At 37.6% G+C, this 22428-nt stretch overlaps 1 protein-coding gene across 3 annotated transcripts in view; it reads right to left on the bottom strand.

Moving 5' to 3' along the window:
- WDR25 (WD repeat domain 25) overlaps positions 1–22388 on the bottom strand; it is a 58863-nt gene extending 36475 nt beyond the window's left edge. For 2 of the 3 annotated variants that reach the window (XM_079308193.1, XM_079308195.1), the window contains exons 1-2: positions 22253–22388; positions 18578–19341 (exon numbers count right to left, since the gene is read on the bottom strand). In XM_079308193.1, coding sequence (XP_079164319.1) covers positions 18578–19282 — 705 coding nt within the window. In that variant the 5' untranslated portion in view covers positions 19283–19341; positions 22253–22388. Of the gene's footprint in view, positions 1–18577; positions 19342–22221 lie in introns of all 3 variants that reach the window. The other variant, XM_079308194.1, reaches the window with a different exon arrangement.
- Between the last annotated feature and the right edge of the window lie 40 nt (positions 22389–22428).

Below are 22428 nucleotides of genomic sequence, written 5' to 3'. Positions count from 1 at the left end.
GCTTTACAATAATTGTTTGTACCTTTACTGAGTTAATATGATGATTATGTGTCTCTAAGCACTGGGAAAAGTAATGGGAAGAACAAGAAATTTATTGTCCAAGTGACAAAGGTCTCTCAGTGCAAGGTTTGGTCTCCTGCTTCCCCTGGAACAAACCATTGCTTGTGTTGTGAGTGTTCTGCCTTCTAACACAAACATCAAATTGCTGCATGTGAATGAGAAGCAGTGTTTCCTATGTAAATTAAAGAGCCTCCAGACAGCTCCTAACACAGAGCTGCCTCCCATAATCCTCAATAACAATTCCTCAGAGAGAGATCTCAACAAGGTGCAAATTTCTGCTGCAAGAATTCCTGCTCAGGTGGGTCTCCACTGCATGTGTGGAGGTAGATTTTATCTAGTATGAAGTCTGTGAAAAATACTGTTAAGCCTTGGAAGCTGAGGACCATCAAAGAACAAGTAACGTGATGGTAAACAAGTGATTTATTATATTAAGGATGTTTGCATTTCATGGCCACTCACTCACTCAAGGAGTGTAGGAGGCAGATGCCTCAAAAATACATCAGGATTGAATAATAAAGTACTGGAATGAATAATAAAGTACTGGAATTGAATAATAAAGTACTGGAATGCTCTTCCCAGAGAGGTGGTGGAATCATCATCTCTGGATGTGTTTAAGAAAAGGCTGGACATGGCATTGATGCTATAGTCTAGACTCTGAGCTGAGGTGTTAGGACAAAGGTTGGACTCGATGATCTTAGAGGTCTCTTCCAACCTCACTGTTTTGTGATTCTGTAATTTCTCAAAGTCACACATTTGACTCCCAGGATATTCTGTACCTCCTATAAGATTTGCTGCCTCAAACAAAACAGTTTGCCTCACAGATGGGAATGGCCATCTTGTGTGCAGCAGCACACATACATTAACCCTCAGCAAATCCCTGACCTTTAAATGTAGTAGAAAAAAATCCTGCTCCAACACAGTTATCCAGAAAAGTTGTAGAACAATTTATCCTCTTTTTTTTTTCGCAGCTTCCCTCCAAGCACACAGCACAGTTCAGTTTCCTTCACTCAGCACAGCCATGGATATACCCAAGCACAGATATACAACATTGGCTGTGTCATGCTATTTTCTTTTTAAATATATTCCTTTTTCAAATGAAGTGAATACAGCAGATCTCTTTGCCAAGCAATTTACACAGCATCAAGCACATCTTTTTTTTTTTTTTTCTTTTAGGGAACTTAAGTATCCACATATTAACAGCTTTATATAAAACAAAACTGATTAGCTTTTGTTATTTCTCCTTTGAATATCTATGCAAACCACTAAACAAAAAGGGGCCTGGCATTCATGTGACAAATAACAGAAGACTGCAAAAATGTTTAATATTCTTTGTAATATAGCTCAGTTCCTATAACATCATTTAGATTGCCCTGCGGAGTTTCTGTACTTTGTACTTTATAACATTTAATCTCTCTCCTGTGAAATGTTGAAGAACAATCTATTCCACAAGTCAACCCAACAGAAAGTTATTGACAATGATTTCATGAAGAGCTTTGTCCCATAGGGCATTGGTAGGTAATTTGCAAATCTAATGTACATTTAGTCAGCAGAGGGTTTTCAATGCTCACTTACATTCCCACAATGTAATACAGTCATATAGCCCACCTGAAGTTGAACAAGAGATCTTTGATTATGTTTTTCGGCAATACAAAGCACAACAGTTTGCATTTTAAGATTCAAAAAATAACCTTAAAAGAACAACTACTTATTTTTTTCACATTCTGCACAATAACTTTTGTAAATAGGTTTTTGTTATTAGATTGGGGGCGGTTTATTTTAACAATAAATTCAAAAACATTAAACACAGACACAATATTAATTTAAAAATACTGGATTTTTTTTCTTAAAACCAATAAACATGTAAAAATTTTGTACTTGGCTTACCTAGATATCATAATCTGAAAAAAAACTACAATAATTTAAGACACAAGAAGCTGTACCTGCAGTCCAAATGTTTCAGAGCTAGTTCCCAGATGTAACTGACTTTTTAAATTTAACTAGGACTACAGCTCAAATGAGAAGTTCTGCTACACAAGTGTGATTAGAAGCATCTATAAATACTCAGAACTGTACATGTTAAAAAGTATCTACTATGCTCTCCAGCAATAGTTTAGAAATTAGGTAACAAGCTTGCATATTTGTTGTGATTTTGTCATATTATGGAGATTGTATCACTAACTTCCATTTTACAGCTGGTGTAAGAGCGTGGCTTGGCAACTGGAAATGAAAATAACAGCTCCTGCTAAAAGCCTAGGACCAGATTAAATGTTAACTTTCTCCTATGTGGATGTTGAATTGAAACTATGAATTAATGACAGTTATCAAGGAGCAGATAAGAACATACTGACACCTGCAAACATTGCCTGGCATTTACACAGGACCCAATAAAGTTGTTTTTAACTAGAGAAGTAAATGTAACATTTAGATTCTTGTAAAATACACACCACTGCCCTCCCCTGTTTTGCTCTCAAGCCTGATGAACACACTTCATTTAGCAAGCAATAATGCCTAACTGTGGTATTCTATCAGTAGGGGCTGCCTCTGATTACATTCCCATAGTGCAAACCTACTTGATCAGCACATGAGGAATCCCAGCTAAGCTCAGCCCAGGGAAATAGCTGTGCATCCCAGGAGAGCATCCCAGCAGCCCCACTCAGCAGCTCCATTGCTGTGGGCAGCACAGCCCTGAAAATGCACATAAACCCAAAGGTCCAGCACAGGTCCCAGAGTGCTGAGCTCATTGGCACCACTGCAACACAACATCTAAACAATGCAGCCTCAGGCTCTGCATTTCCCACTGCAGCAGCAGTACAGCACACCTACTGAAAGTGCTACTTCACCAAGAAATATTTCATTGCATTTCCTTCACTGCCCCTGCAGACTTACAGAATGAAGAATTTCAAAATTAGAAGTTAATGCAAATAGTTGGGGTTTGGCTTACTTGAAAATTCTAGTAGCATTGTGGACTCCTATATATTAGCACAAATTTAAAGAAATTAGTGACTAGTTTTGATCAAATTTTTCAAGAGTATTTAAATCCTATTAAAGCACATAAATGTGAATGACTTCTAAAATAAACAAGGAATGTCAGCGCCTGAATATCAAGTTTTTTGATAATCCAGACTCTGTACTGAGGAACTTAAGAAATTTCTCAAAGAAAAAAAGAGTCCTTCATTTAGAACAGGAGGAGAAAAAAGTAAGTGAAAAATGTTTTGTTTCAACCCATTTGGCATAGCAGACACATGGGTGAAAGTTTTTTGACATCAACACCAGATCATTCAGTAAGAATGGTCTATAGCATTACCTAAATATTTAAAATCAAAATCTGGTGGTTGTGAAAAGCTTGTTTTCTTCAAGTCATTCCACAGATGAAAAATTATCATTGGGAAGTTTCCCCAGTGAAGTCCTTACCAATTCCAACACTCTTTTCACATAGCATGTTGAAGACCCTTCCACAATCAGATTCATTATTTTAGCTTCCTATTACTCAATGTCTCCTCCCCTTGTGTTGCCATCACTAAAACACTTTTACCACTTGAAAAAATATTCATCACTCCCCTTGGCTATGCCTTCATGAACCTGCTGTTATCTCCACTCCCACTGCAGAAAGCACTATTAGTTTAATTAATCTTCATGATTGTTCCTAAAATTCAGTAGCTTTTCTTCCTGATCTCTGAACTAGTTTGAAATTGATATCTGAGAGATCAAACATCTGTTTAGCACGTTGCAAGTACTGTTCTGAATAAAAACTTGGAAGTATTTCATGTACTATATAGGAAAATATTATTCTGAAATGTAAGCTACATGTTGTTACCAGGATTTCAATGGATTCTTCATTAACATAGGTTAATTAATGTCTATGCAAATAGAATATTTTAAGCAAAAGTAATTGACAATAGAGGTTTTCTGCTCATTTAATGCTCTTTTTATATATATTGAAATATATGTTTTTTTAATATACACACACATGTACATATAAGCACACGTAAAGTGCACTGCTGCAAGCAAGTTAAAAGAAAGATTAACTACTGAAAAAAGTTTTATTTTAATGAAAAACCTTTGAAGAGAATCCTTGGATATTTCAATTAAGTTTCTATCTGAAAAGCAGAGAAGAAAGATGGAAGAGGGAACCTGGAAACTAGAATATAGGGAAGATTTTCTAGGATCTCTGAGAGGTTTATTTTGGTTTCAATGTAAGCTATCTTGGGCTGTGAAATGCTCTCTGCCAAGAAAAAACATCCTTAGAGAGATAAAACCCTTCTGGTATTATCATAAGCCATACTTCTTTAGCTGAAGATGTCAACACACCTTTGTAACACCTCATGGTGGATCTAGCCTGCCAGTCTCATTTGCTACTGCTTCTCTTTTTTTATGCTGCCAAGGGAAAAAAAAAATCAACTGCTTGCTTTTTTTAAAAAAAAATACTATACACATCACAGTTCAGGTGTTAAAAACCAAATAGAATAAAATAACTGATTATCCATGCTGCAGTGGTATAACTAAATAGTACAGAGGGTCCAAGCAACTGCAACACTTTCAGAATGATTTAAATAAAATCTGGATTTTATACTGAGAAACCTTTAGAAGCAAAATACATTTTTCACAGTAGGAAAGAGATTCCAGAAACATAAGTACTACCTTGAGTAATTATTGTTAATTAACTAGAGATGAGGCACTATTTCCAAATGTGACATTTAAAGCACATAATGTGATTGTGAATATTCACAAAGATAATTAAGTTCATCTGCTTCAAGTCCTTGATTTAGGCACATCTGAAAACACCTCTTAAACTATCATTAGACCTGTAATCAAGTATTTTGTTGCTCAGGAAAATTGCATACCTTTGCTTACCTGCTAATATTGGGATATGTATTCAAATGCTAGTACATGGCTTTTGGTAAGAAACTCTCCTTCAAACAAACACTGAGAAAAAAAAAAAAACAGTGATTCTGATTGTTTTCTCAAAAAGGATCATTAAAAATTAATTCTTCACACCATCAGATGGAAACAAAACCAAAAATTTTTAAGTTTCCATAACTGAACTCAAGAGCACAAGACTGATGTGAGCCATACCTGACTGAAAATATTCATCATCAAGTCCAAGGTACCTCCAATGCACATACTGAGGATACTATTCATACTGGGTTGCATACTTTCTTCCATCTTATTTATAGATAGGTCAATTTCTCTACAAAATGAAAAATGCAACCAAATTCAGGGATGAAATACAATGTATAATGTAAAAATGTGAAAATCAAAAAATGAACTGATTTCTTTCTGTTGGAAAAAAGATTTAACCACTACTTTCTTCAGAAGCAAGAGTCTTTGATCATCAACTCTGATCTTGGTCTTGATCAAGACCTTCTTGGAGAAATAAACTCTGAAAATAAGAAAAAAATGACCCCAAGAACAGAATGTCAGAAGAACCATAACTTGGTGTTTTGTCCTTTGTTCTTTTAAGAGTAAAGCCAGTTTCTTTCCACTAGAAAAAAGATTAATGAATAACGTGCTCCAAGATGGAGAAGCAACATTTAGACAGCATTCTAAAGTACAAAAGGTTAAATTTACTCTATTGCTCTCCAATTATTTGATATAGAGGATTTTTAAGCAGTCAAAACAACATTGTGAATAATTATGTACTCTAAGGATGTCCTACTGGTCTGTATCTCTCAGCCCAGTTTGAACAGCATCTTCATTCTATACCACAAAACTTTCTCCTGATCAAACTTTAATCAAGGATTATGTTTGAAGAGAAAAATAAGGCAAAATGTTTCTAAAAAAAGAAAAATTGAACGTTCAATTGTGCATAGTGCCAAGAAACTCCTGACCTTGTCTAAAAGCCAGTTCCTGCTGCTGCCTGGCTGTACTGAGTGTAGATTTACTGTTCTACTTCAAAGCCCACCACAAACACTGGCAATGCCAAGTGCCAAGAGAACAGAAGGGGTGAGACACTGAGCCACAGGTCATTAACCATTAACCCTGCCCACACCAGCAGCCAGCTGGACTTCACTGGAGGTGTCATCCTCTAGGAAAGTGTTGTTCCATTCCTCAGCAGTGAAAGGAGAACACCTGATCCCAGACACAGCATACACCTCATACAACCAAGTCCAGGCTTGGGAAGAACCTCCTCAAGAGATCTACATGTTACCCACCTTCCCCAATATCTCTTTCCCTAAACTATAGACTGAGAAAACAAGAAGGGAAAAAAAAGTTCTACAGTCTCTGGAGATGAACAACAGTGAGAATTATGACCATGCTGCTGCACTCCTACTAAAGACAGGAGTTCAGATAAAAGTGATATTCAAACAAATTAATCAATAAAATCAAAACTGTAGTTCTTTTCCAAGAGCTCAAAGCAGGCTTCAGAGAAAATCAACCGACTCAGGATTATCCAAAAGAAGAAATCAGGAGAAGAGTAAAACTTACTATAGACCTTCCTTTCCCTTTCCTTATTCTGTGCAAGATCACCAAAATGTTTGAAACACTTTCTTACAGTCATTTGGTAGTGACCTTTGGCAAGTTTCATGAGGAATTATTCTGTTCCCATATAAAGTTGTCAGCAAAATAAAATAGGCTGTAAGAGGTTACACTACACTAAATGCCACTACACTAACTTTACTACAACCAAGTATAACAGGTTAGCCCTAAGGCAAGCCAGGTTGCCAAACCAGCATTAATTGAAGGCCAGCTGGTCCAGTGCACATCCTCAAAGCTACTGGACATTTTAAATCCTCCAGAGTAGTGGTTTTCTGGTTTTTATAACAAAAAAAAAAAAAAAAAAAAAAAAAAGCCAAAAAAAAAAACCAAACAAGGAATAGAGGAATAAGTAAAAAGCAAAATTATGCCATTAGTATTTTCTCCTATTTTACTTGTTAAGTATGACAAATGTCTTCAGACATTTTAGGGGAATAAATATGTATGTTTCTCATGCTTAACACTGATTTTACAGCAAATTAATAGGAAAGCAACAGCTTAAAACATGTTTTTCAATGGAATTCACCTGCTCTACAGAGCTAGCATGATGGTATTAGACCATATATATCACAACACATTGTATGCTGTCTTCTCAAGCCATTCTGAAATCCAAAGTATCCTCTGAATTATTGCACAGATTTGTACTAAAGAAGCCTAGAAATTAACACCCTATGTATTAGGTAGCCCAAATGAAAAATCAGAAATTCTCAGCCAAAACATCAAATAATCTCAAGAACAGTTGAGCAAAGTCAGACCAAACAGCAAGATTCACACCAACAGAGATTTTGTTTGATGTTTTAGTCATCTGTACCAATCAATCTTTTTTAGCTAATTCCCACTATTTACATGAGAGATGGGCTTACTAAATGTTGAGTAACATGGCAAACTGACAAGGAAAGAAAAGAGAGAAAATAGGAAAATTAATAGAGAACCACCATTTTTTACTCTGAAGACAGGCAACCTTTACATTATACACAATGCTCACAAATAAAAGCAATTTGTATATATCCAGTAAAGGATATTTAAAACCATCAGTTATTGAGGACTCTATCCTTCTCATGAGCAAAGTTTTTCTACCATGCCATCAATTGTCATCTTTTAACATAGTGTGTTCTTTATTGTGCAGAGATTCTGGCATAACTACCCCTGAGGCTAATCACAAGTTTTCCTTAAACCATTGACTCTAAGGAATATGCTCATATAGATCACATTCTCAGCCAGCTAAAAGTTCTGAGCGTGACTAGGTTTTTCAGTAGCTACAAAATAGCAATTGTACATTCATGCTGGGCAGACAGCACAAGAGAGTAACTTCCCACACACACCAAAACAAAGTGAAGAATTCCCATCTAGTTTGCAGTTAACCTTTAAGTGTTTTGTGACTAATTGTGGCACTATGGCTAACCCTGTGGATGTTCCTCAAATGGCAAGTTCCTGGAAAACACAAAAGTGAAAAGAAGCTACAATATCCTTATAAATCAGCTAGTGATTCAAGCTATCGTTTCTAAAATATGAAAAATCAGAATTCTTTTAGCATGAGACAAAGTTAACTATAGAAAAGATACTCAAATCCCCACCCCTGCTGTACACTAAATATCCACAAAAATTTACTTCAGATACATTAGCTATTTCACACACAGCAGTGGGCATATTTGGGATGACATGGTTCAAGCAGAGCAGTTTGACACACATGTTTAAGTAATTCAAGAGAAACACGCATTTAATGACAGGTATCTATTAAGAATTGCTTTTAAACCACTAAATTCCCTACTGCTGCCCTATGTAGGAGAAAAACATGGCATAAATTTGGCAGCTTCCCATCAACTTCAGAATGCAGTGCAATGCACGTAGTAGTGTGTTAAGAATAACACATGTGCTGACAGGACCCAAAAGCACAAGCCCAGTAGGAGTTACTAGCAGACAGTATTCATGCCCAGAAAACACTTCAGCAATCAAGATCTTACCATCAGGCAAAGAAGAACTTCAAATGTATTGCAGCTCTCCAGGAGATAATTAGCTGAATTATTATAGCCATTTATTAAATAATCTGGTTTCCCCTTCATCTCTATGAATCATATTCATTAGCTCAATCACTTCTTCAAAGTCACAAACATTTATGCTCTATTAAAAGCAGGGATTCCTAAGTGCTAGACACCTCAATTTCAGAATTACAGCACTTTGGAGGCAAATTGCCTTAAGTATCCTCAGTTCCTACAGGTAAAGAAGGACTGGCTACTTCCACAAACATATCCCAGAGACTCTTGCATGCCACAGGTTTGGAGCATCCACTATTGGCATAGAAGCACTGTTCTATTCAAAACACAAATCTTAGCAACTGCATTCCCAGCTTCTGAAACACTCTGTGTCTCCTCCTGATGACCTGTGACTTATTTCTGAAAACAAAGGAGAAAACCACCATAGACAAACTCCTTTTAGTTTTATGAGGTTTTTTTCTTAAGCTTCAGTTAAACAGTAGCTATCAAAATCCAAATCACAGCTGTTTGTACTGTACCTCAATACTATCATACTTTTTTAATATAAAATTGCCAATCAGCTTGCCAATGTACTTCACAGCTTTATCTTGATCTATGTACATATATAAAATCAGACAACATCTTCTTCATGCAGTCAATAAAACAAAGTACAAACAAAAAGTAGCAATTAAGCAATTAAACCTGTCTCATTGCTACATATTATCCACTGGGAGCACCTGGCACAGCAGGGACAACAGCTAAGGACAAGTTCTGGTGACCCATGATCAGATGAGTGGTGGCTGTTGATCAGCACAGCACAGCTGGACTCTGCCAACTGTGCACCCACTGAGAGAGCATTTGTGCAATGGCACAGAGCAGCACATCACTGCAGCAGGTCCAAAAATAATGGTACAGAGCTGTACTTAGGGACTAATTTCTATTTAGAAGAAATTACCTAATGCAAATTTACAAGCAAATTCTGTCCATCTCCAATGTTAACCAGGTGGTTTTCTTATTTTAAGTAGTTTTTGCAGTCTTACTGCCCACCTTGATTTGGAGTAATATCTGAGAGGCAGTAGACAGTGATTTAGAACAGCTATCTAAAAACCTGAGCTTTAATGAATCTTGCATTTATCAGTCAGCCTGGGCTAGTTAGATTTTCTTTACAGCTTCATTCTTTCAACTAAAAAATAAAGCATTTATTATTCCCAAGGCTACTGAGAATGTTAATAAGTGGGAGGGGGGGGGGAACCCAAAACACAAGCAAAAACAAAGAGAAAAACCCAATAAATCCAAACAAAATATTAAATATTCTCTTCTCTGGAAAATATAGATTCAATCCTAAACCCACTGATGTCAGCAACATAACCCAGTATTAAACATGAAAACTAGTCATTTAATTATGGAAAAAAACTATTAATTATGTCAAGCAGCTACATGTTTTGCTAGCAATGAGGACATTTTAACTAGCACCATTTCAGTACCAGCAAGCAGAGTAAGATTGAACTACCTAATTAATTTTAATTTCTTCTGCATTGTTAACATAGTGCTAGCTTTAACATGTTTATATGACTATGTCAGCCCTAACCACCTGCACCCCTAACTCCCATCCTTTCCATAGAAAACCAGCAGTGTTCCTCTCTTAGTAGATAAAAATAAAAAATTCCATGCACAAGTCACAATGTTCAGAATGAGAAAAATCCTTTTAAATAGCATATTATATTTTGGAAAGAGACAAGGAGACCAGAGAAAAGGACAGATTCCTAGTTCTGATTCCAGGAAGCAAGGTGTTACATAGTTGGCACATGCATAACACACAAGCACATGCAGTCTCAACTTTAACACCCAGTATTACTCTTAATCCATCCACCAACTGAAACATCTGAGAAAATCAGAAGTTTTGATAATATTTTCAGGTATGTCCAAGAAGAAAAACAGCAGTTTTATTAAAATGATATAAAATAAAGCCTCCACAAGCACAGTGAAAATAAAGATCAGCCATAACAATCTAACCAGTCTGTCACCCAGCAAGCCTGGGTGACAAAGCCTGGAACACAAACCCAACAGAATTCCACACCAGTCACAAAAGGCTTTTCCTTTGAAGAGAGATATTACTGCAATGAAACATGATATGTATGATAAAGGATAGCAAGTCATTAGTTCCACAGTAATGAAGCAACTTCTTGGAAGAACAAGAGGTTTTCTAATGTTTTTTCTCCTATAATTTAAAGGGAATTTATAACTAACAGTTGTTTCTATAAAATATATAGCAAAGACATCAATTAATTTCTTTCTATGAGGCTTCCTCCATAGATCAAGTGTCAGCAATCTTTGGTACATTCACTGGTATTATGACCTAAAAGATGCAGCTATGTGACACACACTAAAAATAAAACCTGCTTTTAAAAAGGCAAGGACATGAACATACTGAGAAGAATAGAAACTTCAGGAAAACTCTTTCTAGCCATGATGCCAGATAAATCCTACACAAGTAATCTCTCTATAGAACCTGAAAAAGTAGAGCAAAATTTCTCAAAAAGTTGTTTCCTTGACAACATTGACAAACCATGAAGGGTAAGGAATCAAAGTCATAAGATGCCTTGTGGCTTTGTTAGCAGATTTTTTTAATATATAGCAGTATGTGAGATGCAGCTATAAAGCCAGATTTCTAGAAAAGAAGCAAAGTTAGATCGGTGTTATTTATATTTTGAAACAGCAAAAAATATTCAGAATTTCTTAACTGCTACAAAAAAATTGAGATACTCCTGTATCTCAATATCTGTCATATATTACAGTCACTTAAGAACTTAAAACTACTCTAGCTCATTTTTTGTTAGATACCAAAATCTTGACGTTTTTCACCAGCAATCTTACTGCCACACCCAGAATGGGAAGAACACCATCCTAAATCTCTCCCATCTCAGCTGCCATTTTGCCATTAGACTGCACAGCAGCTGCCACACAGATCCTGTGTGCAATTGGAGAGCTTACCTTAGCACATTACCTGTTCAGCTCTATTAGAGGCACTGCTCCACTGACATCTCTAGCCCTGACTCTGTCCTAGCAGGCTGGCTGTGCTGGGAAGTTGCTTTCTCCTCTGCTACTGCAGAGACACAATAAACAACTGGAAGAGCTCCCAGTAGAAAGGAAGTGCAGAACCCATTCAGGACAGGTGGGTTGCTAAGGAAAAAGTCAGATAAACAATTTAAATTCATCATACTTCTGCAAATAACGATACAAGTAACCAAAACTCGTTTTAGGTAACATGAGAGAACAGAATCCTTTCCCCCACATCAGTGTTAAGGATATTTAGAAGCCATCTCTATGCTTTTGGATTTACAGAGAAAACAGGTTTGTGAAATAATACTGTCACAACAACCATGTTATCCTGTGCATCTCACCTGTGGCCACTGTGCACCTGTTGATCAGTGTCAACCAAATTTTACAGAAGGCCTCAGTGTTTTATCCTCAAGGCTTAAACATGCTAAGCAGCTGAATAAAAGGCACTGCAGAAGCTCCAGAGAAAGAAATTGAAGAGGATTTGTAATCAGACTCAAAATACAGAAAGGATTCTGTAGCTTCCCTGCTCTTGGAAGAATTTTTAATTTTCAAAATTTTTCTTGAAATAATTCCCAATTTATTTTTGCAGGGGAGAGGAGGAACACAGGTGTACTAACTACACTGCAAAATATCCATCCCACTCTTCTCCCCCACAGCCACATCCTCTAACAGCCACAAAGCAGTCAAAAATATTTCACAAGAACACTTGGGGTATCACTCTTGCATTCCTTAAGGAGCTCTTAAGTCAGGAGTCATTTCCAAGTAGAAAAAAAACTCATGACATCACAAAGCTAAAAACCTCACCCAGAAGCTGAGAGGCTCACTTCATTTTTGCCCTCCCCCTTTTCCTCAAATGTCAGTCTTCATATAAGTGTTAAGATAAATTCTAATCCAAAGCAGTACTGAATTTAGTTCCTGTTAGTGCAGAAGGAAAGAAACAATGGCTTATCATACCCTACAGAGATGAGGATGGTGCTATTTATACTCAAAGAAACATACTTCTTTGAAAAAATCCTTTGAGGCCTAAGCATGTGTCAAACACTCCCAACATAATAAAAACTATACAAGTCATCTCCAGCTGTGGATTCTGAAAAAGTGAACAAAGGCTTTACTAGGATTTCTGTTTCCTTGACAACAGCATCACTGGAAACAAGAAAATAATTAAAAAAATATGTCTCTCTAACAGCAATCTCTAAAACATTATCAAGGTACTAAAATACCAAAAGTGAAACAACTCTTATCCACACAAACCTTTGGGATGAAGAGATGAAAATTCACCACTTTCATGAACTGTTGTTTGCTGATACATGTCACCAGCTTTTGCAGAACAATTGTGAGAGCTATCTATTACACCCTGACCTGGATTATGATCTACCCATGGCACAGCCAGAAGCTTTTCACTGATGGTCAAGTACATTCCTTCCTGCATGATGTTCCTTTTCTTACAAAAAGAAGCATTATGGAGGATCCTTCTCATTGAAGTGTATGAAATAATTTTGTTAGAAGAAGACCAAGGTATACATAAAAGGCTGGTATTACTATACATGTACCTATCACATAAGTGTACTGCCATCTTAATAATCAGCAATCTTAAAGTCACTGGAAAAAACATGCACAGTTCTAAACAGACAAGGAAAGAAGGGCAGAAGCTTCATAAAGAAAAGTCTGCTTCAGTATTTCAGAACAACCTATTTAGTAGCCTCTTCAACAAGAAAACAATGGGGGTTTTTTTTCCCACATCTAGGTAAGCAGCACACATTATTCAGTATATGAGCATTTCTTTGCCACTTCCAAGATAATGGGGAGAAGTACTTGTTATTTTTAATACATATTATTTTAAATGTATCAACAGAGATCTTCAAAACATTTCAAATATGTATCAAATAGGATGACTTCCCAATTTGTCATCTTATCATCACCTACAGTTAAAGGAATGTTGCCACAATTAGACTTTAAAAATCAATCTAAGAGCTGCCCTACTTGAGGTACTAGCAGCATGATAGCTAATTCTGCTTAGTGAACAGTTTGAATCCAGCCTAGCTGTCACAGGGCTACAGCCATCTGACAGCTATGCCTGAGTGTACAGGAAATATGCTGGCAGCTTAAATTTATTCCTTAATAAACACACAAGCCTGTACCAGAACAACAAAAAACACTGCCTATTCCAAGTGAATTGTATACAGAATGGTTGAAAACAGAAATATTCGATTTTGTTACTCTGAGACAGGGTAATGGCCAACATCTAGGAAGTTTGTGTTGCCACTATCTGTGCCACACACAGTTTATGGATCGAGGCTATCATCTTCTATCATTCAGTCCACTAAAACAGGATCAAGAACAACAAAATTCCTGGAATATACTACTGTGCTATCTTTCTCCAAACAGACAAAAAGCCACAAAATACTAAAATACTTTGAAAGTATGATTGAAAACTGTATTTCTTGTGGCATTTGACACACTCCAGGAAACAAAATCTGTACATTAAATTTAATGAGTACAAGTAACATACCATTCTAAATCTAATGATCACAAAAGGGTCTCAGAAGACTGGAGAAGTATCTGGAAGAAATCTCTTGAGGTAGCAAGTTACAAAGATGAACTACTTAGGAGCTCAGAAATCCCAACCTGAAAATAAGCACAGACCAGAAGAGGACTTAAAGGCACCACAAACCTTTGACTTGTTCTTCTTTACAAATCTACATAGAGACTGACCCCTGGGCTAGACAGAGCCCTGGTCTGAATAAGCATGGCTGTCCTGTTCTCAATCATGGAGAGTCAATAAAGCCCCTGTTCAAGAGGCTGATATTATTAAACTCATTCTTTAAACTTTTACTTTACTTGTATATATAGAGCTGTGACTAAACGACCATTCAACTAAGCCAGTAGAGAGCAAAATATGTAAGGAAAACTTGCAACAATATGTTAGAACACAAAGTGCTACTAATATACATTTTGTATACTCAAGAATTGCAGCATTTTCTTTCCTTGACCTTGTTTAACAAGGGAGAGTGAAAGTGCTGAAAATTATTAAATCCTCTGCAATAAACATAACACCTGCTGTGATGCTCTAAATAAAATATGAGAAACACAAAATTAACAGCTAACAGATGATTATATAAAGATGTTACCTTGAGTTAATTTTAAGGTTAGAAATACAGAATAAAGGAATAGGATGCTGAAGGTATAATTGTTAAAAAGCTAAGTACAGCACCAGGAACTAGTGAAAATGTTAACATCTGTGTGGCTCTGTGCAATGATAAGATCTTCCAAATAAAACACACTGACAATGTGCATGCAGTATTGTGGTTTCTGCTATTTATAAATGTCTTTCAAGATACAATTTTTAATGTTCTCTGCTACCAAAGGTAAAAAGCTGTATTCAATGGTAACCTGTGATTCTGGATTCTGTATTTGGGTTTCTAAAACAGAAATACCTAAACAAGGTCTGATGTTCAGAAAGGATTGAATATCCTCACTATGGGAACCAGGCACCTTTAACAGCAGTGATAATTCTCGAACTTTATGAAAAAAAAAAAAAGTAGATGAGATATAAAAATCATAAACACTATTTTCATGTTTAAGTAGGAAAAAGCAAAAATGGCAGTAGATGCCTAAAATTCATTTACAGCAGCTTTTCAGACAAAGGTAGAGAAGTGTTATTCAAAGAAGACAAATTCATCCAGTTCAGACAATGTTTCTAAGTCCTTAGAACACGTACCTTAGCTAAAAACATAAGTCACTCACTAGAGTGTAACTGTGAAGAGCAGTACTGCCACAGTAAGAGCTCCCCATTCCCTACAAACTTAAAAATTAGCATTAATTATTATTCTACTAACACTCCAGATTTGAAGAATCTGGGTAATTTCCAATGCCTATCACCTCCCAGATGGAGTTCTATCTTATTTTCAGGTCACTCAGAAAACTCAGGGGTTTTCTTATACATTTAGCAACACATGCATAAACTTGTAACTTTGGTCTTTCAACATACAGCATTAGAGGCAAATATTAAAGTCTTTGAGTCTTCAGAGGCAGTCTAGTTCCCATCCCTTTCTAACACGCTGAGGAGCCCCATCTGCTGGTAGGAGTGTTACTCTAAAGAATTCTGCCCCGAGCTTTTTCAACTTTACCACTTGATAACTGTGAGGTGTTTTAAATGCAGCAATATAAAAGAAATCAGATCAAATACTTTTAAAGAAAACCATAAAATGCTCTAACACAGTTCTTTCATTCTTAACTTTGTAAGATATTTTTACTAAATGCTTCTATGACCTTCCAGCTCTAGGCTATTCTTCAGTCAATAGAAACTGAAAACATCAATTCATTTATTGTAAATACTTTAGCATGATTTACAGAGATTCTTAAAGATGTTGAAGTGCACTTTTCAACCTGAGAGAATATAAATGGAAGACTGTTCTTTTCTCCTGATCTAAACAGGATACATATACATACTTAAAAAGTAAAACAAACCCCACATAATCAGGACCATATACACAGTTTAGACATATATCTGTGTGATATGAATGACTTAGTCATTGTAATTAAGATGGGAATTAAAAAATTATGATCACTAAGTAGGTAAACCAACTGTTTCTTCCTTCTCCATGCAAAGTTTAAAAAAGAAAAGAAAAAAAGAAAAGAAAATCCTTTCCCACAAAGGAAAATTCTTAGCTTGTGATGAAAAGGAAATTATTAGGCATATAAGAACAGATAAAATACATAAAAGTGGCTAAATTCTCCACAAATTGAGGACAACTATAGAGCTCTGGTTCAAGCACGACTTAAAGTACCACACTCATCTCAACTTAGAACATTCAGTTCTGAGAAATCCCCGTTAATATTGGAGTCTTCAAAACATAAATGTCTTAATGCATAGGCTGAGTCTAAGGACTGAATCCAAGACATTTACACTTAAAAATAGTCACAGTTATTCCTATGACTAACTGAAAGTACAGAGTTTTGAGGCTCTGACTTGCTTCTCTCTGATCATACAGAGATTTTAAGCTTTTAACTGTGCTTTGAGTTTTACCCAAATCAGATGTTGAAAGTAAGTCACGCAAACATCCTGAGTGTCTGCATATTCCCATTAGAGGGAAAGAGGACACACATCCACTGCCTGGATTTAAATGAGCAATCCCAAGCAGGTGTTTCTGGGGAGAGAAAAACAATACAATCTGTGTTAAAAGATGAGGAAAAAGAATAGTTGACCTGCAATTTCAATCAGTTGTTTTATGCCTATACCAGAAAATAGACAACTTCAAGCAACAGTAGGCGGCCAAAATCAATTCCCAGGAGTAAAGCAGTGCTGTCACAGTCCCCAGGGATCCGTGTGCTTGTGATCCCAGAAAGGAGGGAATTTGGCAGCCTGACACCGAGTGAATGCTCGGTGTGACCGCGCCCTCTGCTGCCCAGGGCCCCCGTGCAGTGACGAGATTCCCTAAGGAACAGCAGCAAGGGGCACCCAGAGCCCCCTGCCTCTCTACAGCCGCCTTCCACAGGATAACCTGTGCTTTCACATCTTCCTAACAGTTACGTTATTCCTTTATTAATTTTTTAGACCCGCGTGCTCTGAAGTGTTGTCAATATTAATATACTTCATTTATACTGAATTTCCAAGGTTTGGGGGACCTAGAACAGTCAGATTTCTTCAAAAACTGGCTTTACTGTTAATGACTGCTTCCCAGCAGGCACGGTAACAATGTTTCAGAAAAATAAATTTTCTTTATGCTCAGAAGACAAAGCAGACTGGCCATTACTTCAACTTTTTAATAATTTTATATTGCAGCAACAACTTAGATTTTAGATTTTTATATCAAATTCAACACATCCATAACTTCACTTGTCAGTAAAATGAGGCTCTGGAACAGTCAACAAACATTAAGCAGATAATGTGACAATTTAAGATAAAAAGTCAAATTCAGACACCTGGACATCAGTATTGTGCAATCTAAATTTATATTGCTGCTTAGCAGAAACATCCATCAGCCTTTTCACATATCTTAGCCTCTTTCTTTCTAAGTCTGTTCTTCAAGCAACAGCCAAGACATAACAAATAAAGACAACTTGCAAGGAGAAACAAAGGTACTTTGCCTGGGAAAGAAGATGGAGGAACTATGTTGGCATGCTGGTACAAAGGATGTTCTTCTTCTCTCTATTTAGGAAGATTTATTAAAGTCCTACATTTTAGAAGCAAGAAAATAATTGTGCTTGCCATGGTAAATACATGTTAGATGCAATAAAGCACCTCTTCCACCAGAAAGGATACCTTCTGTGCACTCTTATCAAAGGTATGTTTCTGTGCAAGGCCACTTCAGATGACTATTATTTGAACCCAGAGGCACAATCAGCCCTGTATCTGGGAAAACATACACATAAAATACTTTTATTACCTGTTTTAAAAACAAAAGCCTCATTGGACAGACTAAATTACCAAAGAACTGAAGACAAATTCATTAAAGCTAGGAGGAAAATTCACTCTGAGTACTGAGTAATTAACCCTTAAAACAAATTGAAGTGGGAAGACCTCTTAGATCATGACAAGACACTGTTCTGACATGCAAAATCCATCTGACCTGACCTACCTCCTCCAGCAGATGTCACATAGGCTGCCAGAAAGTTCTTCAAAACATTATTCCAGTGCTGGCAGTTAGTTGCTTAATGACTCAGGGCAGAATCTGTGTGCATACCATAGTGCTCATGGGCCATTGTGATAAAACACTGATGCAGATCATGAGAAAGTACGTAGCAGAAATCTAACCTCTGAAGGTCTAAAACACTGACATGACTAAAATAAAAACCCAAAACCACCACATTTCAAGCTAATGGAATTAACAGTGGGTACAGTGAAGGATTAGGCTGCAAATTCATAATACTCGTATAAAGCATCTCCTCAAATTTTGAGTAGATTGGAACTGTTAAATACACACAAGCAAGGATGTTATTTCCAGAAGAGCATTGTTTAATAAAATATTTTTAAGTCTGCTGATTGAACCAGAAAGCATCTTGCTTTACATTACCTTGACTGTTTTGTCCATAGAAGCTGAGAGAAGCATGTGACTTTGTTCCCGTACAGGACACCACTGGATCTCATTAACAGGGCCACTGTGCTTAGACATGTAAAATATTAAGCTTTTGGGAACTTCAGTCACTTTATATTTAGATCCCAAATATGGCTTAATTAATTCAGAGATCTTTCTGAAAGTCTGCTCTCCTGATACACCAAACTTAACATCACAATCTGAGCTACCTCTCTGGTCAGATTCTTCTTTTTCAGGCTCACTGGAATTTTCTTGACGCAATCGTTTAGGGATATATGGTCTGATTCCTTTCATGGTAGTAGTGCTGTCTTTATGTGTTCTTTTCTGGGAAATGCCATTTCCAGAATTTGTTGAAGAACTTGAAGCCTGTTCATAGTTTTTGTAAGCCACAGCTAATGCAGCATTGGCAGAGTAGATCCTGGGACAGTAGGGAGGTGCCAAGTCAGTGTTGTTATTCTGTGCATAATGCTCAGGGGGATCTTCACAAACCCAGCTCCTGCCAGATCTGCCAGTGCTCCCAGCAGGGTGCATTTCATATGCAGATTTTGTACTACCAGGTGCAAAGTGCTGAACACAACTCACAGAAGAACTCAGCTGGTTTGTTTGTCTGCCAGAAGCATTGGGGGCTTCAGTCTTTTCAGCTTCTGTCTCAGAGTCTGAATCTTCATAAGCAACCAAACTCATTATGGCTAGACACAGCAGACTCCAGAGATCTCAGTGCTGCAATCCTCCAAAATTATGATCTAAAATAAAGAATTGATTATTCAGAGCACAATTAATTACAAAATCTACAATTTGAGTAACTTAGGGATATAAATATGCCTTTCTTAAAAAAAAATTCAAACCTCTTGTTTCTGTTTATTAATGGAATTTATTCCTCTATTATAACACACTGTACATTCTATTAAACAACATTATTTGCCTGCAAGCCCTTTGCATACATTTTTAATGCATTGCAGAGGTGTATTTGCATACCACAAAACAATGACAATAAGGATGAAAAGGAAAACAACCTTGCAATATAAATACAGCAAACTACTTTGCCTTACTTCCAGCATTACTTCTACACACACACACACAAAAGAAATTATTTGATTATGTAGTGGTTTTGTATGGACATTCATAAGAATACAAACACTACAACTCTTTTGGAGTCAGTCTAACAATATCTATATCTTAACAGTACAGATGACTTGAAAGAAGTGTAGAGGTTCAACTGGCACTTAAAATATAAACATGTTTTTGGCCCCTTCAGCAGCCTTGCAGTATGAGGAAATTTTCCAACTATATCCACAGAGCATGTTCCACACAGCCTTAATTTTAAATATCAGATATGTCAGAAACTACACTTGAATTCACTATTTGCAACTACTTACAGAAAAATGAGAGCATAGATGCCTCAACTGTGAAATAAGTTTTTTTTAACGTGTCCAGGAGAAACAAATCTCATGCTAAGCCTGCATGTGTAACCAGCAGAATAATTCACCCTCCTATAATCCCACCAAGATTTTTCCAATGATTTGTATGGAGTATGTGGAGTATAGAATTAACTACATTAAAACAACTGATGAGTCAGCAAAGTAATATTTCTGCTCTACTGTTTATAGGCAGGAAGCATTAGTAAGATTGATTAAATGTGACATGTTATTACTGCTTTGTTTCCTTGCCAAGCTGTTAGCACTCATTACACTGAAGAGATTTAACCCACAACACTTTCAGACAGGCTGCTGAAATTCTTGGTTCAGGTCAGCAAACAAACTGCCTTGAAAAGCATCTTGATGACAATGGGAATGCAGCATGAAAGTGATTATCTTCATAAACATTTGCAGAATTGACACCACAAATGTAGGGACACCACAAATGTAGGTCCTACAAATACTTCTGCAGCAGTAGAACTCTGGAACTTGCAAAGATTATTCATTTAACTTCAGAATTAGAACTGCTAAAATTAAAATAACCATGTTTCATATAACCTACAGAAGCACTACATGACTCTATATTCTGTTATCAAATTTCTAAGCACAAATCCAGGAGATAGGTACTTATTAAGATACACACATTCATCATTACAGATCTTTCCCAATTTAAGTGATCAAGACATTTAACTGGAGCAAGATGACCAACATTTCAGCACATAAAAGCAACAAGATCTCCCTCTAGAGGACATTTTATCATCATCTGAAGTTTAAGACACCTATAAGTGACAGCAAACAAGAACAAGGAAAAAAAATCTTTTCTTTTTTTACAATACAGCTTTTAATTCTTTACAAAAATATTTCATTTAAACAGTGTCCAAAAATAGTAGTGTTCCATGAAACTTAACTAACAAATAAATTTAAAAACAGTAAATTGAAGTTCCTAGCAGTAAATAGAAACATCAAATAAACAGAAGCTTTGAAAGGTTTCAGTAATTGTATCAAATGGTTACTGGTTGTGTTGCAGTGCTAAACACATTTCCCAGCCAAATGCATCATGTCCATAAAACAAATAGAGTAAGAAACTGACCCCTGGCTAAAAGCTATAAACTAGGATACACAAGTGTATTGGGTTAGACTTACAAAGTTACTTTAATTTGTTTTAACACGAAAAGAACCCCAAGCTGAGATTCAGAAGTGCAAACACAAGGTTAAAAGTGTTTCCCATGAGATACAGGAAAGAAACATTCCATTAAATCTGGTCAGGATAAATCCATTCCACGACACACATCACCCATAAAAGTACCTCTGTCATCTAAAGACTTGCCATCAACTTTTGTTTTTCAAGAAACACCACCCAGAGAAACTGCCCTAGCTAAAGAAAAATGGGAGGTGGGGGGGGAACCACAATGTACTTGACTGGAAACATCCTGTAACTAGATTGTGACGTGTAATGTATTGAACTAAAAGAGAAGTTTACAGCATTTTGGATTTCCACAAAAGCCGGATTTGCCTGAAGGCACTGAAGAGGAGTGCTCAGTAAGGGCACAGCAGAGCATCTAACACCCCACAGTCCCCAGGGGAAAGAACGAGCTACTGGAGAGGCTCCAGTGGAGGCCACAGAGATGGTGAGGGGTCTGCAGCATCTCTCTTATGAGAGAGTGGGAGATGTGTTTGTCTGGAGAATACCGAGGGCTCATCAATTGACACAAATGTCTCATCCCAGAGGATGGTGCCAGGCTCCATTCGGGAGTGCCCAGCGTCAGGACGAGGAGCAATGGCCATGAACTAAAACACAAGAAGTTCCACCTCAACGCGAGGAAAAACTCCTTTTCCTGGAGGGTGGCAGAGCGCTGGGGCAGGCTGCTCAGTGAAGGATTCTCCGTGTCTGGAGCCATTCGGACCCCACCCGATGCGTTACCGTGTAACCCGCTCTGGGTGACCCTGCTTGGCACACGCCGGCCGGGACAACCTGCAGAGGGCCCTTCCAGCCCCAACCATCCTGCAAACACCCGGCCCTGTCCACTGCCCCCGGAGCAGCCCCACACGAGGAAGCGGCTCCCGGCAGGGCCCCGCCAACTGAGCCCGGCTCCTTCCCCTCTCCCCAGAGCCCCAGGCGCCGAGCCCTCCCGTGGTGCCGGGCCAACAGCACCCGGCACCGTTCCGGTTGTGATTCCCGTTCCCGTTCCCGTTCCCACCCCGCGGTACCTGCGCTCCCGGCGGCGCGCCCGGAACTCACCTGCCGGCCGCCGCCGCGCCGCCTCGAACACCGCGCCGGGTGAAAACAAGGACCGCACTCAAACAGTTCCGCATGTGGTAGCCCCGCTGTGGGGCCGCGTGTTGGGAAGGGCAGCGGTCAGATCGCGGCTCCCTGAGCGGGCAGAATCTCCTCTTCCCCCGCTGCGAGCGGGATGG

Source organism: Erithacus rubecula (genome assembly GCF_903797595.1).
Source record: "Erithacus rubecula genome assembly, chromosome: 6".
NCBI classification, from domain to species: Eukaryota; Metazoa; Chordata; class Aves; order Passeriformes; family Muscicapidae; genus Erithacus; species Erithacus rubecula.
The sequence above is the reverse complement of the archived record's forward strand: the minus strand, read 5'-3'. Positions and strand labels throughout refer to the sequence as shown.